General features: G+C 47.9%; 1 protein-coding gene and 1 long non-coding RNA gene across 19 annotated transcripts in view; one reads left to right on the top strand and one right to left on the bottom strand.

The window, feature by feature from the left end:
- RIMBP2 (RIMS binding protein 2) overlaps window positions 1–23,313 on the bottom strand; it is a 273,596-nt gene that overhangs the window by 59,312 nt on the left and 190,971 nt on the right. For 9 of the 18 annotated variants that reach the window (XM_083716867.1, XM_083716868.1, XM_083716869.1 and 6 more), the window contains exons 6-8: window positions 17,805–17,855; window positions 9,190–9,210; window positions 2,703–2,907 (exon numbers count right to left, since the gene is read on the bottom strand). In XM_083716867.1, coding sequence (XP_083572993.1) covers window positions 2,703–2,907; window positions 9,190–9,210; window positions 17,805–17,855 — 277 coding nt within the window. The remainder of the gene's footprint in view (window positions 1–2,702; window positions 2,908–9,189; window positions 9,211–17,804; window positions 17,856–23,313) is intronic. The other 9 variants (XM_083716870.1, XM_083716863.1, XM_083716864.1 and 6 more) reach the window with 1 other exon arrangement.
- The window catches only part of LOC310834345, a 202,671-nt gene that overhangs the window by 53,806 nt on the left and 125,552 nt on the right, over window positions 1–23,313 (top strand). The window lies entirely within an intron of this gene.

The raw sequence follows: 23,313 nt of genomic DNA, 5'->3' as shown, positions 1-23,313 counted from the left end.
AGCGATGCAGCTGTGACCTTTGGAAATTATTGATGCACTTAAAAGCAAGCTAAGGAGACGAGGCTCTGCTAGTTAGCAGTAGCTACTATTGGCAAGACAGAAAAGCCTCAGCCAAAGCCCCACCACCACCCCAGATGATCCAAACAAAAGCTTTTAGGCAGAGGAAGGGGGTGCGGAGGTGCGGTCTGCCCCGGGTGTCATCACTGAGGGGGTGACAAAATGACAAAAATATGAGATTGCTTTTTTTAAAAAAAAATGGGCTCATGAAACCTTTTAGTTCAGTCAACAAACGTAACGAAATGCGGCTGGCACTGGGCACCACACTGCGGAGGCTGGCACTTACAGTGGTGTCTGCAGCGTGCCCAAGCCACATGTCTCTCTTGGGAGTGACATGGGGGCCTGGGCTCCTGCGGGCTCCATGCTGCCTGAAATGGCAGCATGGGACTTGCGCCTGCCCTCCGCTTCTCCCTTTGCCGCCCTACAGCTGAGGGGGTGGTGGCAAAGAGGCTCCATGCAGCGCCCCCCGCCCCCATGGGTGGTTTGCCCTGCCCCCGGCTGTAGGACATGCACACCCGAGCGGCTAGCTACACCGCTGCTTTTAGGTGATGGTTTAGGAAATGTACAACTTAAGGAACACTATAATCAGCAAGGCAAGAGAAAGTAGAAGTGGGAACAGAGGGAATGATGACCCTGCAATGTTCCTCTTCAATTTCTAGATTATTGTCAGGTGTGTGTGCAGGAGCCAGGCCCTCTGACCAATAGGACTTTGCAGGACTGGGGCCTTCCTAAGTTTGTTCTGAAGAGGCAAGGCACAGCCACACAGGTGAGGTTGATTGGTAACTCACAGCACCTGGTGGGATATAAGGTCAGCATTTTCCCTTCGGCTCTTTGCCACAGCAACACGTTCCCTGCCTTGCTGCGTTTGACTCCTTGACTCTTGATCCTCGGACCCTTGACTTCATGCTTCCTTGCTTCCTGGCCCTTGGCTTCTTGACTCCTGGCTCTCTGACCCCTAGACTTCCTGGCTCCTGGACTCCCGTTCCTGCTCCCACCCCAGTCCCGACGTCCTCAGCCGGGACTTTGATCACCTGTAGACCAGACCGTGACAATTATAATACTTCCTCTGGTCCCTAAAAATGCAAAGGGAATAGACAACTGCAAATTTTACACAAGGGCCACATCCCCCCCTGGGGGGAAAACATGGCAAGGGACATGCACCACTGGTGGGTGGAACAATGAATGCTAATTTTTACCTTTGTGCTACTTTGTACACACATTCGCACACCCCTTTCTACCTGTCCTCCATCCAGTCAAGCAAGGCATGATCAGAGCTCAAGGGCACAGCCCAGCCTCTTACCATTCACACAAACAACTGTTTCCCTTGATGTCTGAAGTGTTACATTTCAAAGAACACATGACTATTCTCAAGAAGGAAAACTGATTCACTCAACTTCATTGAGCGTCTCTTGGCTGCTACGGATGCAATGACATGATCTGGCGTTACGTGAATGGACAGTAGGGTTCTGGGTCTGACTTTACAGATAACATTTCTCTGTCGGCAGGGCGATCAGAGAATAGTTCTCCGTCAGAAGGAACCCTCTATTTAAAGAGGAAGAGCCTTAAGGGAAAGGAGCAGGAGAATGGAGGTTGCCCATCAACTACGTATAAGCACCCAGACAGCAGAATGAGGAGACAGAGATCACCTGGTCACAGTCTTCCCTCTCTATGGTATGATATTTAAATTACAACATTTGCATAATTTGCAATTTTATAATTCGCATAATAAAAAACAGATGCACACATTTTATGCAAGCCTGCTTTCTCTTTTGTCCTCTTATGTGGGGAATGCATTTACATTTGGGGGCGATGCTTCTATGTGGTCACCCTAACGAAAAACAAGGCACCCTGGGCTCATCCTGTCCCTACTTCATGACCCTCTTCCCCTTGCACACAGCACTCTTTCACCACCCATCACTTGCCATTTTGTCTGGAACAGAAAGCTATGATTGGTGCTTGCCTTGAAAAACAGGATTGCAGAATGGGGTCAGATTCTAGCTTCCAGTCCTGGTGCACTCAACAGGGGGTTGAGAGAGGGAGAGGGAGATCTAAAAGCTGAATTCCATCAACTTCATCATGCTGTCTGGTGTAAGGGAAGGAGGGAGGGAGCAGCTCTGGTCTGTTTGTTCATGACGTATAGCCTTCCTCAGTCTGATGCCCATTGGATGCCATTGGCCTACGGTTCCCATTGTCACTGACCATTCACCCTGCTGCTGGTGCTGATGGGAGTCGAAGGACTCCAGACTGGGGAAATGCCAAGCTATGGTTTGGCATTATATATGAACCACTCGTCAATATTCCGAAACACATGATGGCATTGATTTGCTGTTGCTTCCGGTACTACAGTGGTACCTCGGATTAAGTACTTAATTCATTCCAGAAGTCCGTTCTTAACCTGAAACTGTTCTTAACCTGAAGCACCACTTTAGCTAATGGGGCCTCCTGCTGCCGCCGTGCAGCCGGAGCCCGATTTCTGTTCTCATCCTGAAGCAAAGTTCTTAACCTGAAGCACTATTTCTGGGTTAGCGGAGTCTGTAACCTGAAGTGTCTGTAACCTGAAGCGTATGTAACCCGAGGTATCACTGTATTCCAGAAATGGGCAGATCTTTCTAGACATTCTACGGACCAAAGCACTCAGCTCTTACCTTTGCCTAAGGATGTGGCAATTCCGTTCATGAACTGGGACAGGGATTTGCTAGGTGAGCCAGGGATATCCGTGGATGCCAATGAGTTACTCGTCAGGAGATCAATCTTCCCAGCTTGCTGCCGAAACCTTTCCAGTTCCTTGGAGAGGAGGTTAAATTGCTCGCCTTGCGTCCGACATTTCTCCTCTAGCTCACGGACCTTAGCCTGGGCAAAGGGAGAACACCAAAACTGAGATCACGGCACGTGGGGTCACAACATTTGGAGATAACATGTTGTGGCTTTTCCCTTGGGGTGGGCAGGGTGCTGGCATATTCACATGGGCATCAGGAATCAAGGAGCTGGTGTGACCCCCATTTAACTCCCCCCCTATTCTTATGGCCGTTAGATGAGCCATCATGGGGTGCATAGGATGGTATAGGATTGTACCCTCAATGGATAAAATAATGAATTCTGATGGGCTGTGGAATCTGAATCTACACATTGGTGCAGAGTATTTGGGTGTTTCGTTTTGGCACACGCAGCCCTGGTTATGAGGAGCTGCCTTTAGAAGAAAGGAGAGAAAGGGCCCATTTGGCCAAGCACTCTCTTCCCTCAAGAGACCAGGGTATCACAACCCTGTGAACTTAGGCCAGGCATAGCAAACTCGGCCCTCCAGGTGTTTTGAGACTACAATTTCCACCATCCCAGACCACGGGTCCTGTTAGCTAGGGATGATGGGAGTTGTAGTCCCAAAACATCTGGAGGGCCAAATTTGCCTATGCCTGACTTAGGCACTTCAGTTCCAGGAAGCGAACTGGGGTTCCATAAAAGCAAAGGATATGCTAAGCTGTTATTAGGCTACAGCCCTGCCAGCAAAGCTGCTTGCTGGATGCCAGATCCACCACGAAGAGGCAATCTGGTCGCACCATTAAGCACCTAGATTAATGCTCACCATGCCACTGTGCACAGAAAGAGAAGGGCAAACTTATAAACTGTGGTTCGGGCATGTGGTGAAGCAACCAGGTGATGGTTCTACTGTGAAATCAATGCTTAATGGGATTTATTCTCACAACTTCATGCAGATTAGAGTTCTCTGTGTTTGCTAGCCATGGCTGCAAAGGCTGCAATCCTAACTACACTTACCTGGGAGTAAGCCCCATTGAATTCAACTGGATTTACTTCTGAGTAGACTTTGTCAGGATTGAGCTATAAGTATGGTCCTTTTATAAGATTACTGGTTTGCTGGGGTTGGATTAAATGACCCTCAGGGTTCATTCCATCTCTACAATTCTATGATTCTATGCTCAGGAAGAGGACATCCAGGGGTTGAGGTCAGATAAGAGGGGGATTAGATCCCCATTATGCCTCACTTTAAAGGGTGTCTGGCTGTTGGAGTGCTTGATTAAGATGGGTCTTTTGATGTGATACTATGAGGCCTTTATTACAGTCACCACTTGCCAGTCACCCGCCACACCATGTCCCAAAACAACGCCATGAATTGACCCTAACAGAACATATTCAAGAGTCCACACTCCAGAAAATGCTCAATAGCCCCTTTTTTAAAACAAACAATGAATGAATAACTTCCAGATGTTGCTGAATTGCTTTGTTCAATAATTCCAGCTGGAACAGGAAGCAGCATGAACTTCAAGCGAAAAAGCTTTGGTGGTGCCATTTCTCTTTACTGAACCCACAAAAGCAAAGCTTTGGAATAGATCTCTTAGTCGAACCCAGAACACCAAGGTTTGAACTCAGCTCCCTTGTGTGGGATCTCAGCTGTTCCTCCTCCTCTTCTGGGTCACTGCAGTCTGCTTTACTTGCCCCTAGGTCCAATCTATGCAGCCACGCAGAGGGAATGGCAAGTGAAGGAAGTTGCTTCCCTGTCATCACTCTATGAATGGCCAGAGAGGGCAGATGAACAAGCAGCAACTGCGAAGAGGAAAAGGAGCACCAGAAACAGGAGATCCGGGGTTTGACCCCTGCAGGAGTGTAGGGACCGCAGCAGAAACTGCCTTCCCAGGTTGATGGACCCCATCTGCCCCTCACTTCCCTTCTGCCTTCTTCACCATTGGACTCACTCTTGGTCTTGTCTGCTCCATCTGGCAGACCCTGTCTTCATATGCAGGGGAAGTCCCTAACTCATTGAGGGTTTGACACCCACTGGCTACCCTCACCTGGATTACCCAGCCAGTCAAAACTGTGGCTGCTGTCGCATGCTGACAGCTTCTAGGAGCCACAAGTGAGGGTCTAGTGCAGGGTGATGACCAAAGGTGGCAAACTACCCCAGAAGGAGCATGACAGGGGAAGCATCACTTCCCTAACATCCCCCACATGATGCACACCCCAAAAAACAGATCTTTCCACAAGATCAGCCTTTCTTTCCACTTTGAGTCATTTTGCCTGAGGTGTGTTGAGGCAGGGCAAGCGTTGAATGAGGGGAAGAGTTTCCCATGGATGGGCTTCCCCTTTGGAAATCTAGGGCAGACATTAAAACCTGGAACAAAACATCCATTTTAGGATAGTCACAGTTGATGCAGAAGCAGAAGCAGAAGCAGAAGCAGAAGCAGAAGCAGGCAAAACAGCTGCAAGAGGAGCAACTTCCTGGGTGGAATTTCTGAATTGAGACTCGCTCCAACATTGGATTCAATGGACTGTGGAGGCTGTTATGCCAAAATTTATTCCCTCTCCCTGACAAAGTAGCTCAGCACTGTCTCCTTTGAGGGTTGGTGGCCCTCCAGGGTGTCTGATAAGATGTCTTTCCATCTCACCGACTACATGAGATCATTTTTTTTTAAATTAGAGATGCCAGGGATTGAACCTGGAATGGTTTTCCCTACAAAGCATGGGCTCTGCCACTGAGCTGTGGCCCTGCTCCTAAGTCAGGGGTGGGGAACCTGTGGCCTTCCAGATGTTAATGAACTTCCACCATCCCCTGACTGTTGGTCATTTTGGATGGTAGTTGGAATCCCACAACATCTGGAGGGCCACAGGTCCCCCATCTCTGCTCTATGGGAAGCCAAAGCTCCTTCCCTAGATCTGGAATGGAGAACCTGAGGCCTCCAAGTTACAGTTTGACATCATCAGCCTCAGCTGGCATGGCCAAATATCAGGGAAGGTGGAAGGTGGAGCCTGGTAGCATCTGCATGATCTCAAGTTCCACATCCCTAACTTCATCCTTTGGAGTATACAAAGATCTTTGCATGTATTATCTCAGTAATACTTATGTCAATCTTGCAAGATAATCATCAATATTAATTCCATGTTTTCTTCTGGATATATATTTTTTTCTCACTGCAGGTGACCTCCCTCCCTATCTAAGAGAATGGGCTGGAGACCAAGTCAGACTCTCTGTTCACAGTATTGTCTGTTCTGACTTCCAGCAGTTCTCCAGGGACTCAGGTAACGAGGGAGGCAATGTGCCCAACTTTACAGAGAATGGTTCTCCATCTGAGAGGCAGTCAGAGAATGGTCCTCTGGTTTGAAGGTGCCCTCTCTCTGAAGGGCTGTTCTGCCCAAGTCCTGTTTAAAGAGAAAGAATGGAGAGCAGCAGGGCCTTGGAGTTGTCCAACAGTAGTGAGTACCTGGACGGCAGACTAAGGCTGCATGCATGCCACACATTTAAGGCACATTCTTTGCCTCAAAGAATTCTGGGTACTGTAGTTTGTTGAGGGTTTCTGGGAACTGTAACTGTGATCTAAAGATAGTGTCTATGCAGCCTAAGCCTGCATATATGGCACTAGATCACAGCCCTTTCCAAGTTAAAATGTACTATATCATTAAAAAATTTGCATCTGTATATATATAAATCACCATATGCACATTTTATGCAAATCTGCATCCTCTTCTGTAGTGATGTGTAGGTGGGCCACCCTGGCAGAATTTGACTCACTATCAGGCCCCGTTACATGACACCATTCTTGCCTTTAGCAACTGAAACAATGAAATAACCATGTCTTCTTATTTAGGGCTTGTTCAGACTTCTGCTTGTCCCGGGCCTTGAAAGCGGTTGTTCTGTCACGGAGCGAAGCCGCATTGCCGCTGTCGAAGAGCGCTGACTTTTTTCCTGTGGACAATTGGATTCTAAACAACAACCCGTGAGTAGAACGGGAAATTGAGCTTTTAAATAATTTAATTTGGCACCGAACGGGGAAGGTCTAAACAGGAAGTCCACCTTCCCTTTCGGTAAATAGACTGAAGCAAAGTAGTTATTAACTAAGGTTTTGGAAAGTCTTGCATAAAGGATTAAAACTCCACTGATTGAAACCATCAATTCTGACCAAGTGAACTTGCAGGAGAAGGTGGAAAATTAAAAATTGAAGCATCACGTCTCTGAACCTGGGAACCGTTTGCAAAAAGTCCATCGACGGTAAACAGGACAAATTTGACAGCTAGCTTTAACTTGACAGCTAGCTTTAATTTGACAGTTGGCATTAATTTGATAGCTAGCTTTAAAAGAAAGACATTGTTTCTATTGTCTGCTTCTGCACTTAAAAAGAAGAAAAAGTAACCGGGAACTGTTATTAATTTACTTTTGGAATTGTGCTGGAAAGTATTGATACAAATTGAGACTGCTTCCCTCTGGAGGGAGTTTTGGGACATTGTTACAAGTGTGCAGCTGCGAAATTACTCTGAAGATAAGGACTGTGAGAAACTAGTTTTGATCTTGAATTTCTTAAGAATGTCGGTAAAGGAAGAAGTTGCGTCTGCTCTGAATAGGACAATTTATCTGCTGGGAAAGCTGCATAAACAGATAGATGTCATGGCTACTAATATTGATATCTTGGGAACAAAAGTGGGCATCAGCATAGAAGTCGACAAGAACCTGGCACAAGAATCTTTCTTAACTGAACAAATTGATGAATTAGAGAAGGAGAAAGTTGCTGTTGTTGCTGTTGTTGAATATAAAGCAAAATATGGGGGAGCTTTAACCTTAAAGAGGCAAATGGAGGATTACAACTTGAGGCCTTATATGACTGTAATTAGGAGAAGCCAGTTTTTGAAGATGGCTGCCTGGCTTGATCTGGAAAAGGAAAAGTGCAGAGATCCCTTTATGCAGGGATCAAATGACTTTTGGAATATGAATTTGAGCCAGGAGGAGATTGGAGCTTCGGGGGCCTTTGGACTTGGAAGAACTGTGAAACAAGGTTTGGAATACTTTATGGGCCCTAGCTCTAATTATGGAAACCTGGCAGACTTGTCAAGAAGGAATATAAGCATCGTTGGGTTGGAGCTCCCCCGAGATCTGCTTTTTAGCACCAAAGTCTATCAAGAAGATCGGCAGAAGGGAAATGAAGAAGAGTTTAGAGCCTCGGATATCAGATCTCCAGGTTGATGGATGCTGGGAGGTTGATGGAACTGAGGGCAGGGGCCAGGACCGGGGAGGGGAGACGGAGGAAGGAAATTGGGAATTTAAAGTGTATATAAGGAATTTTTTCTAAAAAAAAAAAAAATTAATGAGAAACAGAAAAATCGTGGAATGAAACTTTTATGACCCTAGGGGAAATGTCTTAAGAGATTAAGTTCAATATATTACTTTTAATGAGAAATAAGATTAAATAAAGTAAAAATGGATGATTAATTGGTGAAAGAAGAGAATGTTAAACTACAGTGTATTAAGATAAATTATTAGGATAAAAACAAGGATGAAGGATTTGCTGGAATATCAAACTGAATCAGAATACAAAGAGGGCAGGTGTGAGAAGGTCAAGGAAATAAAGAAGGAAAGTTATGTAAAGGTTTGATTTGTTCTTTTTTTCTTTTTCTTCTTTTTCTCTTGACTCTATGCATTTTTTTTGCTTGTTTTTTGTCTGTTTTCCATTTTTTATATTTTTCTTTTGATGTGACTTGTTTTTATGTATTGCTTTCTTTTTTGGTTTAATTGGGTGTTTTTTTGTTGTTACTTATGTAACCTTTAAAATTTTAATAAAAATCTTTTTTAAAAAAAGAAAAGAAAAGAAAGCGGTTGTTCTGGCATTTTGCCTTTGTCCCTCCATTTCTCCCCAGAAAATCTTCTCTTTAGAGATAAATCAGAACAAACAGCAATCCACTAAAAACCCAATTGCTGTTTTTTCCGATTCAGTGCTAAAGATTGGGTTTCCCTGAAGGGAAACAGAGGGGTGGATAAGGCCTTTGTCAACCAACCAGCTGGCCATATAATCTGAATTCATACGCAACACCTGGAAGTTACTACTTTGCATGAAGCTTTTGAATCATAATTACTGGGCATGCTCATGAATCCTAGCACTCAGAATAAAAATGCAGGCTTGAGAGTATGAGAGTAATAAAGCATTCTCTGTGCCAAGTTCACCAGGTAATACCACTGGCTTTGATTCACCTGGCTCCCCCAGTGGTATCTGGATCAGTAACTAAACATGCTTTTGGAACAAGGGCTCTATTGCGCGGGCATTTCATGCAAAGGGGTGGGTGGGCAACGGGCACTCATTTGGCTTTGGTGTGGAGTTGAGGGGGAGGAGGCAAAGAAGAGGTTTTATTTTCTGACCGAAATACCTGCATGCTGTCCAAGGTGTTCTGGATGAAGAGCAAAGCAATATACACAGAAACAAAAACAAAAAGACACAGGGAAGGGGAGGGGAAAGATGCAGAACAAAAGAAAGATCTTTAAAACAAAAAACCAAAAAAGCTGAACAACAACAACAGATTAGAACACACTTCTCTTTTCACACATTTCAAACCAACATATATATTGTGCGTATCTACGCCACATGTTCAGACCCATTTCAAATATATCCTGGGAGCCGTCGTTTGGGTAAGAGTGCTTGGTGACCCTTTGTTCAAAGTCTGCAGACCCTCCATGGAAGGTTTTTCCCAATGCTTCAAGGGGCACACAGGCGATTCACTGTGAGGCAAGTCACCATGTTTCCCCAGAATGCCTCGGCTGGAAGACTGCCATATCATCATAGCACAGTGTCATTTCAATTGAGGCACTGCTGAAATCAAAAGACGGCAGCCCACATGGGGCTACCTGGGGCTGCCATATTTCCATTCCCTGCCAATGATACATCCAGAACAACACTGGGCTCACCCACACTTTTGATTGCTATTGTGTATAGTGTATACCAATTAATTCCACTGGGTCCCATTGATCTGCAGCTGTGCCTTGCAGAAATCTGACCTTGCCCCCAATTTGAATCTTATTGGATGCGTGGAAAATACAAAGAGTTTTGCTTAACTGAGCTTCAACTCCAAAGTGTGGATGAGCCCACTGCATCCAGTGGTGGAGCATGCCAATCGGGCGCCTGGGGTCGCGCGTGTGTCTTGCGCCCAGGAGCAGGGCCAGCTGCCTGTGGGGCAGGGCCAGCCAGGGCAGGATGCTCTGTGAGGCCTCCGAGGAGTCTGCCTGCCTCCTCCCACTCAGCCGCCCTACAGCTGAGGGGGAGGTGGCGGGCAGACGGTTTGGGGCAGCGCGGAGCCTGTGGGCGCCCAAGCCACTGCGTCTCTCCCAGGAGAGATGCGTGGCTTGGGTGCTCTGCAAGCCACACGGTGTCACCCCACATTTTGTCACCCCCTCAGTGGTGACACCCCCGGTAACCCACCCCCTTCCTCCGCCCCTGACTGTGTCATGATGTAGCTTGCTTGTTTCACTGATTAAGGCATTTTGGTGGGAACAGGGCACTGCCCCAACTGCAGGCTTGTTTCAGCAGCTTCATGCCGCTTGAAGTGGTGGGAAAAGCAAGAAGCGTTTCAGGGGGTCAGGTGGCTAGTAGGGTGGAAGGCAAGGAGGCCAGCAGAAGGTGGAACCAGAGCCAGGGACAGGCAAAATCATCCCCATCCTCCTCCCTGCTGAGTTTCACAAAGGGCAAGACAGAGATGGAGGAGGAGGAATTCAGCAAGCAGGGCTAGCTCCTCAACTGGATACAAGTAAGGAGACAGCTGCGTGGGCTGGGGGCAGATTCAAGCTGGCAGGGCAGTGACCCGTTTGCTTTAAGGGACCAGCCTTCACTGATGAGGAAGATGCCGCCTCCGTTGTTTTCACCGCTAAGCCTCTTGGCCTTGAGAATATTGCAACTCTCACCTGCCCCTCAAGAAACCTTGCAAAATGCCACCCAGCATTTGCAGCCTGCAAAAGCTCGAGGACATTCTTTACACAGCGCTGCACAAAGCAATTCGTTGAGTTTCTTGATAGGGAAATATGAGAGCGGAACACAAGTTGGAAACTAGTTTCCCTTTTTCGAGAATGAGTAACGTAGATATGCCAACTGAGACATTTACCATACTCAAACGAAGAAAAGAAAAATGGCATGCATTAACAACAACCACACTGGCATACGTTTAGGGAAGGGGGAGATCAATAGTGCCGCTGATTAGCAATCGCAACAAGCCAATTAAATAAACACATGGGGGAAATTAATAAGCTCAAGGGCGATGTGAGATCAATAAGCAAATCACAAAGGGGAGAAACAGCGGACAATCCAAGCGAAATTGGAATTTCAGGAAGGATAAATGACCTCTTCCTGGCTATAGCTGCTCCCTCCCAGCTTGATCAAACTAATTTCCTCTTGCATTTGCTAGGGGTTTTAGCTACCTTATATGATTTAGTTTTTTTAAAAAGCAATTTTAATACCCTTGATGATGGCAGTGAAATTGCACAAATAACGTTTCACATGAAAACTTTTAAAGGAAGAAAAACCCAAACCCTTGGCTGGCCCCTGGGGCTAGTGACAATGGTGACACTGGTTTTGCCCATGCGGCCCAAAACACCGCAAAGGCATGTTGAATCCTTTAACCCCCCCCCCCCAGGATAAAGAGCAACAGAGGCTTTGGCAGGGACCCTCCCCCCACCCCATCCCAAGAAAATGCTGCTCCACCTGTTCTTTGTGTTATTCATTTTGCCTCTGCAGTAGTGAAGCCTGCACTGTTTTAAAAAATAACAATAGGAAGGTGTTTGTTCTTTTGGTTCAAGATATGTTAGGAAAAAGTGCCCTGCAATCCATCTTATGTCTGTACAGATGACAATATCCATAAATGTATGTATGTATTTACAGGTCCAGCATGTGTGTGCATCAGAGTCGAGTTTCATTAGGACCCCCAGTCTCTGGGATTCAGCATGAATAGACCCGGGGGAGAGGGCTGAGCTTTGGGAAACTAAAGATTTAGCAACACACACACCCCCACACACATTTCACAAGGCATCCTCCAAAGGTAAAGCAGGGGCAACAATTTGCCAGGGGTAATTTCAATTTCCTGGTCCCTGCCTGCCTCTGCGGTTTCCTATTGAGGCTTCTTAGGAAGAGCTGCAAGTTTTGCCATTTTATGTCTGTGTGACTTGCAAGATTGGCTATTTATTAGGGTTCAGCCCTTTGTCAGGGACCAAAGAATTATAAAATGCGCCTTTAGGTGCAACCCTCTGCGCAATGCAGGAAACTGAGTGCCAGAACATCCTCAACTGTAGGCTGTCCAGCCTCTGCTTGAAGAAGACCTCCAGCAAGGGAGAGGCCACTGTTTCTCTAAGAAATTGCTTCCACTATCAAATCATGTGAAATTTAACCCCTCAGCAGATCTAGTCCTGCCCTCTGGGGTAGCTATTGCCCTCCTTTGTGGAAACAGCCCTTCGGGTGTTTGTAGAGCCCTGTCATTTTGCCCCTCTCTCTTCTCCAGGCCAGGGGTCACTGGTGACCATTGAGACTGGCAAGGAAGAATGCAAGGAGCCCAGAGACGAAGAAGTGCCAGAGTCAGCGCCAGCAGAGTCACTTGTGCTAGCTTTGCCTCCATCCTCCTCCCTGCTAGACCACTGGATTACTACAATGCACTCTAAGCAGGACTTCCCTGCATAGTTGGTGCAGAATGCTGCTGCAGCACAACTCCTGCTGACCAGGAGTGAGGCCTTGTGAGCATGTAATAACACCCATGCTCAGAGACCTGCCCTGGTTGCTGATCTGCTACTGAGATTCAAGGTGTTACTGTTAGTACACAAAGCCCTTAACAACTTGGGACCAGTTTACCTATGAGATCGCCTTTCCGCAGATGCACCCACTCAACCACTTTGATCAGCTGAACAGGCACTTCCCCACTGCCACATAATACCTGTTCCGAATTGGTAAGAACTCGGTCATTTCGCGCGGCAACACCTACACTTGGGAACTCCCTGCCTATTGCTACCAAGCAGGTGCCTTCACTGAACTCTTGCACCTGCTAAAACCATTCTTGTTTAGGCAAGCCTACCCAGATGCTTCGGGACGCGGGTGGCGCTGTGGGTAAAACCTCAGCGCCTAGGGCTTGCTGATCGCAAGGTCGGCGGTTCGAATCCCCACGACGGGGTGAGCTCCCATTGCTCGGTCACTGCTCCTGCCCACCTAGCAGTTTGAAAGCACGTCAAAGTGCAAGTAGATAAATAGGTACCGCTTTATAGCGGGAAGGTAAACGGTGTTTCCGTGTGCTGCGCTGATGCTGGCTTGCCAGATGCTGCTTAGTCACGCTGGCCAAGTGATCCGTAAGTGTCTCCGGACAGCGCTGGCCCCCGGCCTCTTGAGCGAGATGAGTGCGCATCCCTAGAGTCTGTCAAGACTGGCCCGTACGGGCACGGGTACCTTTACCTTTACCTTTACCCAGATGCTTCGAAATGCTGACACGACTTTTAACCTGTTCAAGGATTTTAACTTTTTGTATGTTTTAAACTATTTAAAGGTGGCGGGTACAGATTTTCCGTCAGGATTCACTCCTGAAGCCTTTCTCATGAATGAGCATATAGCCACAAGGCAGCAGAGGTTTGGGATTGGAGATTTCCTTCTCCTAGATGGGCTACCGTCCCAGAGCCTCAACTTCCTACTTCTCTTTCCAGCACAGGTAGAAACCACCTTCTTATCCGCTGGCCCCACTGCTGGTCTCGTCCGGAGCTTGTCTTCTTCTGCAGGGGAAGTCCCTAACTCACTGAGGGTCTGGGACCCATCAGCTACCCTCAATCTGGTTTAGCGACTCAGTCGAAGCCATTTCCCAAATTGTGGTTGATGTTGCATGCTGACAGCTTCTGGGAGCCACAGGTGAGAGCTGAGTGAAGGGTGGGAATCAAAGGTGGGCAAACTACCTCAGAAGGAGCACAACCACCAGAGGCACTATCTCTCCTCTAAAGGTAAAGGGACCCCTGACTATTGGGTCCAGTCGTGGCCGACTCTGAGGTTGCGGCACTCATCTCGCTTTATTGGCCGAGGGAGCCGGTGTACATCTTCCGGGTCATGTGGCCAGCATGACTAAGCCACTTTTGGTGGACCAGAGCAGTGCATGGAAACGCCATTTACCTTCCCACCAGAGTGGTACCTATTTATCTACTTGCACTTTGACGTGCTTTTGAACTGCTAGGTTGGCAGGAGCAGGGACCGAGCAAAGGGAGCTCACCCCTTCGCGGAGATTCGAACTGCTGCCCTTCTGATTGGCAAGTCCTAGGCTCTGTGGTTTAATCCACAGCACCACCTGCATCCCATCTCTCCCCTAACACCCCATATACCCCATGAACTAACTAGATAATTGTGTGTGGCTTTTTTAAAAAAACTAACTAAATAAATAAAAACCCTGTGATAAAGGTATTGCAGCAGGTGCAACCAACATGGTAGCCTTTAGATACTGTTGGCCTCCAAATCCCCCCCCCCCAGTCCCAGCCAGAACAGCCAATGGTCAGGGGTGATGGGAATCCAACAACATCTGGAGGGGGGGGGGCTACTTTTGCTATCCCTTAATTGCTACCCCATAAGAACAATGCAGAGAGCAGCAGACCATAGTGCCTGTTTTTTCAAAGCAATTTTTTTTGACTCAACGGGCCTTCCTCGTGGATTAATGGCCGGTTCAGAGGACTGGAAGGCAAAGAGGCACAATCCCAGAGTCGATAAGATGTACCCAGTCATTAATCCCCAGGAAATACCCAGCATCAAAGATCATAATTACTATTAGAAGTCATTAATGAAGCCGGTGGAGGAATATAGATTTTTACTTCTCTGGGCACCAGCTGTACAGACAGGGCAATTAATGGGTTTTGACTGAGCCAGGGAGATTATCAGAGGCAGCTTTCGATATTCTGCTTGATGTGACAACCTTGTTTATTGCTAAGTTCATGAGGCTTCCGATAAAGTCTAATAAAAATGCTGGGATTCTCCTTAAAAAAAAAAGGCCTTTTCTGAGCCCATCTAACATCCTTATAAGAAACATAAATGAGCTTCTATGTTGCCCTTGTCTCCACTTACTCCTTGTGATCCCCCATTCTTTTTTAAAAAAAATGCAAAGCAAGAGAATTTTCTTAGGACCTCCTAATCTTCGAGGCAGTCTTCCTCAATCTGGTTGCCTCTGGATGTTGTTGTACAGTGGTACCTTGGGTTACATACACTTCAGGTTACATACACTTCAGTTTACACACTCCACTAACCCAGAAATAGTGCTTCAGGTTAAGAACTTTGCTTCAAGATGAGAACAGAAATCGTGCGGCGGCAGCACGAGGCCCCATTAGCTAAAGTGGTGCTTCAGTTTAAGAACAGTTTCAAGTAAAGAATGGACCTCCGGAACGAATTAAGTACTTAACCTGAGGTACCACTGTACTGGATTTGTCATCATCCACAACTGTTGGAATTGCTTACTGGTTTTAGAATCTGTCAGCTGACCTGGAGTGGCCAATGCCTGCCAACCAAGCCTTATAAAGTCATCACTTCAAAACAACTGGTCTCTGTGGCAAGGGAGGAAAACTGCTTAGGAGCCTTCTTTGCTTCTCCTGACTTCTGCCTTGGATTGTGATGCCTGCCTGCTTTAAACCTTGCACTTGATTCTGTCCTACTTGGACTGACCACCAGGTCTTCCTGTGTTCCTGGAGCTGCCTCTGGAATTAACCTTTGAGAGGTCTGACACAATCATAAGGGTTAGATGCCTGCATTTGTTTTAAAAAGTGACGTTCTAAGGAAGCTGAATGCTGTAGCTGGTGTCACATGCTAGACCTCTCCCTCCACTGTCAGAGGCAGCATCTCTCGCTTGGACTACTGCAATGCGCTCTACGTGGGGCTACCTTTGAAGGTGACCTGGAAACTACAACTAATCCAGAATGCGACAGCTAGACTGGTGACTGGGGGAGGCTGCCGAGACCACATAACACCAGTCTTGAAAGACCTACATTGGCTCCTGGTACGTTTTCGAGCACAATTCAAAGTGTTGGTGCTGACCTTTAAAGCCCTAAACGGCCTCGGCCCAGTATACCTGAAGGAGTGTCTCCACCCCCATCGTTCAGCCCGGACACTGAAGTCCAGTGCTGAGGGCCTTCTGGCGATTCCCTCACTACGAAAAGTCAAGTAACAGGGAACCAGGCAGAGGGCCTTCTCGGTAGTGGCACCCGCCCTGTGGAATGCCCTCCCGCCAGATGTCAAAGAGAAGAACAACTACCAGACTTTTAGAAGACATCTGAAGGCAGCCCTGTTTAGGGAAGCTTTTAATGTTTAATGGATTATTGTATTTTAATATTCTTTTGGAAGCCGCCCAGAGAGGCTGGGGAAACCCAGCCAGATGGGCAGGATATAAATAATAAATTATTATTATTATTATTATTATTATTATTATTATTATTATTATTATTATACCAGAGAGTAGGACCTGAACCAACAAATTCAAATGACAAGAAATGAGACTCCAGCTACATGTCAGGGAGAACTTTCTAATGGTAAGAACTATTGTAGGCTTTAAACAGAACTTGGATGGCCATCTCTCATGAGTTATTTAGCTTGATTCCTGCATTGCATGGTGTTGAACTAAATGACCCCTGGGTTCCCCTTCCAACTATGCAAGTCTGTGATTCTATGAAAGGAATCCTACATGTGTCTTCAGAAGTCAGTTTCATCATATTCAATGGGAAATCTGCTCTACTTCCCAGTGGGGAGGAGTTGCAGTGGACCGCATGGCCACCCACTCTCCTCTGGGGGCGGGGGACGAGGTTCCCGGCCATGTCACTGTCCAGCCAGCCAATCCGCTGGCTGGGGGGCATGGCCAGGCCCCATTTAAACTGAAGCGCAAGCTCAGAAGTCAGTTTCATCATATTCAATGGGAATTACCCACCCCCTCTGCCCATAGATGTGTATAGGGCTGAAGCCTAAATCAGGCATAGGCAAACTCTGGCCCTCCAGATGTTTGGGACTACAATTCCCATCATCCCTGACTACTGGTCCTGTTAGCTAGGGATGATGGGAATTGTAGTCCCAAACATCTGGAGGGCTGGAGTTTACCTATGCCTGGCTTAAATCAATCAAACATACATACATACATACATACATACATACATACATACATACATACATACAAATGTACTGGTAATAATTAGGGTCATCAACCCATTATAGAAACCTTGGTTTTTCAATGGCCTGCCTTAACCAATCAAGCAATTCCACTGGAATATTTTTGCTGTTTAGATTGTGCCAACTTCGTTTGCGGTTATAGCGTGTTTCAATGTAATTTCCCAAAGCGGGCATGCCGTATCGAAGTATACAATTCACATCCTTAAAATATCAAAAGCACACTTTCTGAGATCTGAAGGCAAGGCACAAAGAATCATAATTTAGCAAGCAAAACCTACCTCTCCTTGTTGGGAGGAACAGCCATTATTAATTATATTATTTTGAAAATTCCCTGTTAACAGCAACACATCAGAAAAACCCCAAAACATAAAATGAGATGCTCTTAACTCTTAGCTCGGCTGATATTTGCTTTGCCCTTGCCTGTTAATCCACCAGTTGATGAATCGACCAGTTAAAACGGGTGAGGAAGCACAGGCCTTGGACTGAATGTAGCCCTCTGGGTCTCCTTCTTTGACCACACCCCTCGGGGCCCCACTTTGCATCCCTCCAAATGCTTTCAGCTGACTGGAATGTGTCCTTGAACAGTAATAACACCTCTTGCATCCTTGGATAGACAGATGGATGGATGGTGAATGGTATGTGTGGAGACCTCTAACTTTGGTCACTTTCCCTGTTCCACACACTATCCCCTCTGGCCCCATCCACAGCTGGCATGAGGCCCCCCGAAAATTCCCCATGAATAAATGTGTCCTTTGGGCTGCTAAAGGTTCCCCATCCTTGAACACAACCAACCAAAGCTTGCAGTGCTATTTGCAGTGATAGCTCTGAGAGCAGAAAAAAGATTGTCGCCTTCCTTACCTCTAGCAGCTGAACTGCACCTTCATGTTCTTTCTTAGCTTCAACCTGAGCCTGAAAGAGACAGAGGAAGAAAATTAGACCAGCTCCTGTTGCTCTAGAATAAATCTAACCCAGGGGTCAGCAAACTTTTTCAGCAGGGGGCTGGTCCACTGTCCCTCAGACCTTGTGGGGGGCCGGACTATATTTTGAAAAAAAAATATATGAATGAATTCCTATGCCCCACAAATAACCCAGAGATGCATTTTAAATAAAAGCACACATTCTACTCATGTAAAAACCATCAGCTGTTGGGAGGACTGCAGGGCATGCTCCCTTCCAGGGCCTTTTCCAACTGGCCCAGGGGGTGTGGCCCAGGCCCTTATTTGGAACAAACTTTTGGGGAAGTTGGGAAGTGTTCTGCGATTGCTTCCCTGTTCCAAGTGGTTAATGTGTTTCGAAATGTCCTCAAGCAGTCGGTGGCAATTTAAATTTGTATTTCTTTTTCCCTTTTTTTCCTTTGTTGGGGGTGGGTGGGTGGGATGGATATTTGGTGGGGGATTAATTTTAGTATAATTGTTCTGTTTTTGTTTTTTGTTGTTTTATTGGTTCTGTATAGTTTGTGTTTTGTTTTTAAGGGGCGGGATCAGGGCTGCCTGAGAGTGGGGTCCCAGCCAACACGATGGCTGGGACAAGGTCCACAGGGGGGGAAGCACTGGGACATCCGATCTCAGTGATCATGGGCAGGAGGCGGAGTTACGCTAAGACCAGACCATGTCATTACCGAGGAGGCAGGTTTAGTTGTTGTTTGAAGACTATCCCTGCCTCCGGGTCTGGCCTTGACCGGATGGATACTGGAATCAACAGGGGAAACCCACATGACCTGAAGGTGCTGCTGTATAATGCCAGGTCAATTATGAATAAAACCACTGCCATCCACGACCTGATTGTGGATGGAAGATTTGACCTGGCATGTGTGACAGAGACCTGGTTGGAGGAAGCAGATGGGCCTGTCCTTGCCGCTGATTGCCCACCAGGTTTCTCTTACGCACAGCAACCCAGGTCGTGTGGGCGGGGAGGGGGGTTGCAGTGATTTTTAGGAAGTCATTAGCTTGCATCAGGCGTCCTACTGGGAAGACCCAGTTTTCTGAGTGCATGTTCTGGAAGTTGGGCAATAGGGGCAGTACAGGATTCCTTTTGGTGTACCGACCTCCCCGCTGCACCAAGGATTCCCTGCCCGAGCTGCTTCAGGTCGTGGCGGATGTTCTCCTGGAGACACCCAGTTTGGTTGTCCTAGGGGATTTTAACATCCACGCCGACACGACCTTACAGGGGCCGCTCGGGACTTCGTGGAAAGCATGGCCTCCATGGGGCTGTCCCTGAATAAGGTGGGCCCAACTCATAGTCATGGACATGCCTTAGACCTGGTATTCACCTCTAGTGACGTGGATGATCTGACACTAAGTAAAAGTGAAACAAAAGAAGTGCCATGGTCAGATCACTTTCTGGTGCAACTGGACTTCTCCACGACCCTTCCCCTCTGCAGGGAGGTGGGACCAATTCGGATGGTCCGCCCCCGCCACTTAATGGATCCAAATGGTTTCCAGAGAGTGGTAAGGTAAAGGTAAAGGTACCCCTGCCCGTACGGGCCAGTCTTGACAGACTCTGGGGTTGTGCGCCCATCTCACTCAAGAGGCCAGGGGCCAGTGCTGTCCGGAGACACTTCCGGGTCACGTGGCCAGCGTGACATCGCTGCTCCGGCGAGCCAGAGCCGCACACGGAAACGCCGTTTACCTTCCCACTGGTAAGCGGTCCCTATTTATCTACTTGCACCCGGAGGTGCTTTCGAACTGCTAGGTTGGCAGGCGCTGGGACCGAGCAGCGGGAGCGCACCCCGCCGCAGGGATTCGAAACGCCGACATTTCGATCGGCAAGTCCTAGGCGCTGAGGCTTTAACCCACAGCGCCACCAGCGTCCCCACCAGAGAGTGGTAGGGGATGCTTTATCCCATGTTGATGGCCTTTCAGCTGATTCCCTGGTGGCCCGCTGGAACGCGGAGTTAACCAGGGCTATCGACTGTCTGGCTCCGAAGCGCCCTCTCCGATTGCATGGAGCCTGGACAGCCCCATGGTTTTTCTCGGAGCTGAGGGCGATGAAACAATCACTGAGATGGCTAGAGCGTCGGTGGCAGAAAACTCACTCCGAATCTGACCGGACACAGGTTAGAGCTCAACGTCGAGCCTACCAAGTGGTGATAGTGATGACGAAGAAGACTTTCTTCACCGCCTCTATTGCATCTGCAGAAAATAGTAGCAGGAGACTCTTTCAGGTGGTCCACAATTTAACGGAACCACCTTTACCACCGGGGCCTTGTAAAGACCCCAAGATCTCCTGCAACGATTTTGCAAAGTTTTTTGCAGATAAAATCACTCATATTCAGAAGGAGCTAGACACCACCGTGGGAGCAGGGCTGGGACGGGAGAGTGCTAGAGCCCTGTCTGATCAAGTTGCATGGAATCAATTTCAATCCGTTACCCCCGAGGATGTGGACAGGCTGCTTGGACGCGTGAAACCAACCACCTGTCTCCTTGATCCTTGCCCATCCTGGCTAATAAAAGCAAGCCGGGAAGGGCTGGGCGATGGGCTCTGCGGGGTGGTGAATGCTTCCCTCTGTGAGGGAACATTCCCAGATCCGCTGAAAGAGGCGGTCATTAAACCGCTTCTTAAAAAACCATCTTTAGACCTGGCCAGTATGGCCAACTATCGCCCAGTCTCAAATCTTCCATTCTTGGGCAAGGTGATTGAGCGCGTGGTTGCTGAACAACTCCAAGCACGCCTGGAGGATGCGGACCATTTGGATCCCTTCCAATCGGGATTCAGGCCTCATCATGGGACTGAAACTGCCTTGTTCGCACTGGTTGATGATCTCCGGCGAGCTAGGGACATAGGTGAGAGTTGTTTCCTAGTTCTGCTGGATCTCTCAGCGGCCTTTGATACAATCGACCATAACATCCTTCTGGACCGTCTTGAGGGGCTGGGAGCTGGGGGCATTGTTATACAGTGGTTTCGCTCCTTCCTCCTGGGCCGTGTTCAGAAAGTGGTGGGGGGGGATGAGTGTTCAGACCCTTGGGCCCTCACTTGTGGGGTGCCTCAGGGTTCCATCCTCTCCCCCATGCTTTTTAAGATCTATATGAAGCCGCTGGGAGAGATCATCAGGGGGTTTGGACTGGGTGTCCATCAATATGCAGATGATACCCAGCTCTACCTCTCTTTCAAATCAGAACCAGAGAGGGCAGTGAAGGTCCTGTGTGAGTGCCTGGAGGCGGTTGGAGGATGGATGGCGGCTAATGGATTGAAGTTGAATCCTGACAAGACAGAAGTACTGTTTTTGGGAGACAGGGGGCGGGCTGGTGTGGAGGACTCCCTGGTCCTGAATAGGGTAACTGTGCCCCTGAAGGACCAGGTGCGCAGCCTGGGAGTCATTTTGGACTCACAGCTGTCCATGGAGGTGCAGGTCAATTCTGTATCCAGGGCAGCTGTTTACCAACTCCACCTTGTAAGCAGGCTGAGACCCTACCTGCCTGTGGACTGTCTCGCCAGAGTGGTGCATGCTCTAGTTATCTCGCGCTTGGACTACTGCAATGCGCTCTACGTGGGGCTACCTTTGAAGGTGACCCGGAAACTGCAACTAATCCAGAATGCGGCAGCTAGACTGGTGACTGGGGGCGGCTGCCGAGACCACATAACACCGGTCGTGAAAGACCTACATTGGCTCCCAGTACGTTTCCGAGCACAATTCAAAGTGCTGGTGTTGACCTTTAAAGCCCTAAACGGCCTTGGCCCAGTATACCTGAAGGAGCGTCTCCACCCCCATCGTTCTGCCCGGATGCTGAGGTCCAGTGCCGAGGGCCTTCTGGCGGTTCCATCATTGCAAGAAGCAAAGCTACAGGGAACGAGTCAGAAGGCCTTCTCGGTAGTGGTGCCCGCCCTGTGGAACGCCCTTCCATCAGATGTCAAAACGATAAACAACTACCTGACATTCAGAAGACATCTTAAGGCAGCCTTGTTCAGGGAAGTTTTTAATGTATGATATTTTAGTGTTTTTTGGTTTCTATGGAAGCCGTCCAGAGTGGCTGGGAAAACCCAGCCAGATGGGCGGGGTACAAATAATAAATTATTATTCTTATTATTATAAAAACACCAGGCAGGCCCCACAAATAACCCAGAGATGCATTTTAAATAAAAGGACACATTCTACTCGTGTAAAAACACACTGATTCCCGGACTGTCTGCGGGCCGGATTTAGAAGGCGATTGGGCCGCATCCAGCCCCCGGGCCTTAGTTTGCCTACCTATGATTTATCCAATAGATCTTTACAAAGATGATTTTTAACAAACTCAAAGCCTGGTATAGACATTTTCTGCAGTCTAAGAGATTGCACCATGCAATCTTAGAGGTGTGACCCATGTTCTCTTGCAGCGTAACATGTGGATCTACTCTTTAGCAAAAATAAAAAAATGCTAAAGCAATTCTAGGCTGCACCAATGGAAGTACACTATAGTATCCAAATCAAGGGAAGTAATAGTACAGCTCTATTCTGCCTTGGTCAGACCCCACCTGGAGCAATGTGTCCAATTCTGGGCACCACAGTTTAAGAAGGATACTGACAAGCTAGAATGTGTGCAGAGGAGGGAGACCAAGATGATCAAGGGTCTGGAAACTAAGCCTTCTGAGGAATGGTTGAAGGAGTTGAGCATGCTGGGACCTAGAAGGACAATAGCATGTCAATTCTTTCTCACAGAGTAAAGGTAAAGGGACCCCTGACCATTAGGTCCAGTCGTGGCCGACTCTGGGGTTGTGACGCTCATCTCGCTTTATTGACCAAGGGAGCTGGCGTACAGCTTCCGGGTCATGTGGCCAGCATGACTAAGCCCCTTCTGGCGAACCAGAGCAGCACATGGAAACGCCATTTACCTTCCCGCCAGAGCAGTACCTATTTATCTACTTGCACTTTGACGTGCTTTCGAACTGCTAGGTGGGCAGGAGCAGGGACCGAGCAACGGGAGCTCACCCCGTCGCGGGGATTCGAACTGCCGACCTTCTGATTGGCAAGTCCTAGGCTCTGTGGTTTAACCCACAGTGAGCTCACCCCAAATGCGCCATGTTTAGGCCAATCACACACTCCTGTTTCACTTCCCACCATATCCATTCCTGACCAACTTCACTGGGGGAAGTGGTACAGCATCTGCTTTGCATGCAGAAGGTGGCAGGGTCAATCTCCAGCATCTCCTGGTAGGCCTGGGAACACACATACCCCTCTGAAATCGTGGAGTGCTGCTGCCAATCAGTGTAGACAATACTTAGCTAGATGTGCCAATGGTCAGACGTGAGAGGAAGCAACTTGCTACTTTCCTCTGTTTGCATGCCTCCTCAACTCTTTGCTTTCAAAAGAAACTACGGAGAAAATGGGCTCGTCTGGAGATGCAACCTTTTATTCAGCTCCGTCAAACGCCTTTTCTTTCCACTGGCTTTT

The sequence above is a fragment of the Podarcis gaigeae genome, assembly GCF_964106915.1.
Source record: "Podarcis gaigeae genome assembly, chromosome: 16".
Lineage (NCBI taxonomy): Eukaryota > Metazoa > Chordata > Lepidosauria > Squamata > Lacertidae > Podarcis > Podarcis gaigeae.
Note: the sequence above shows the minus strand (reverse complement) of the source record. Positions and strands in the feature narration are given on the sequence as shown.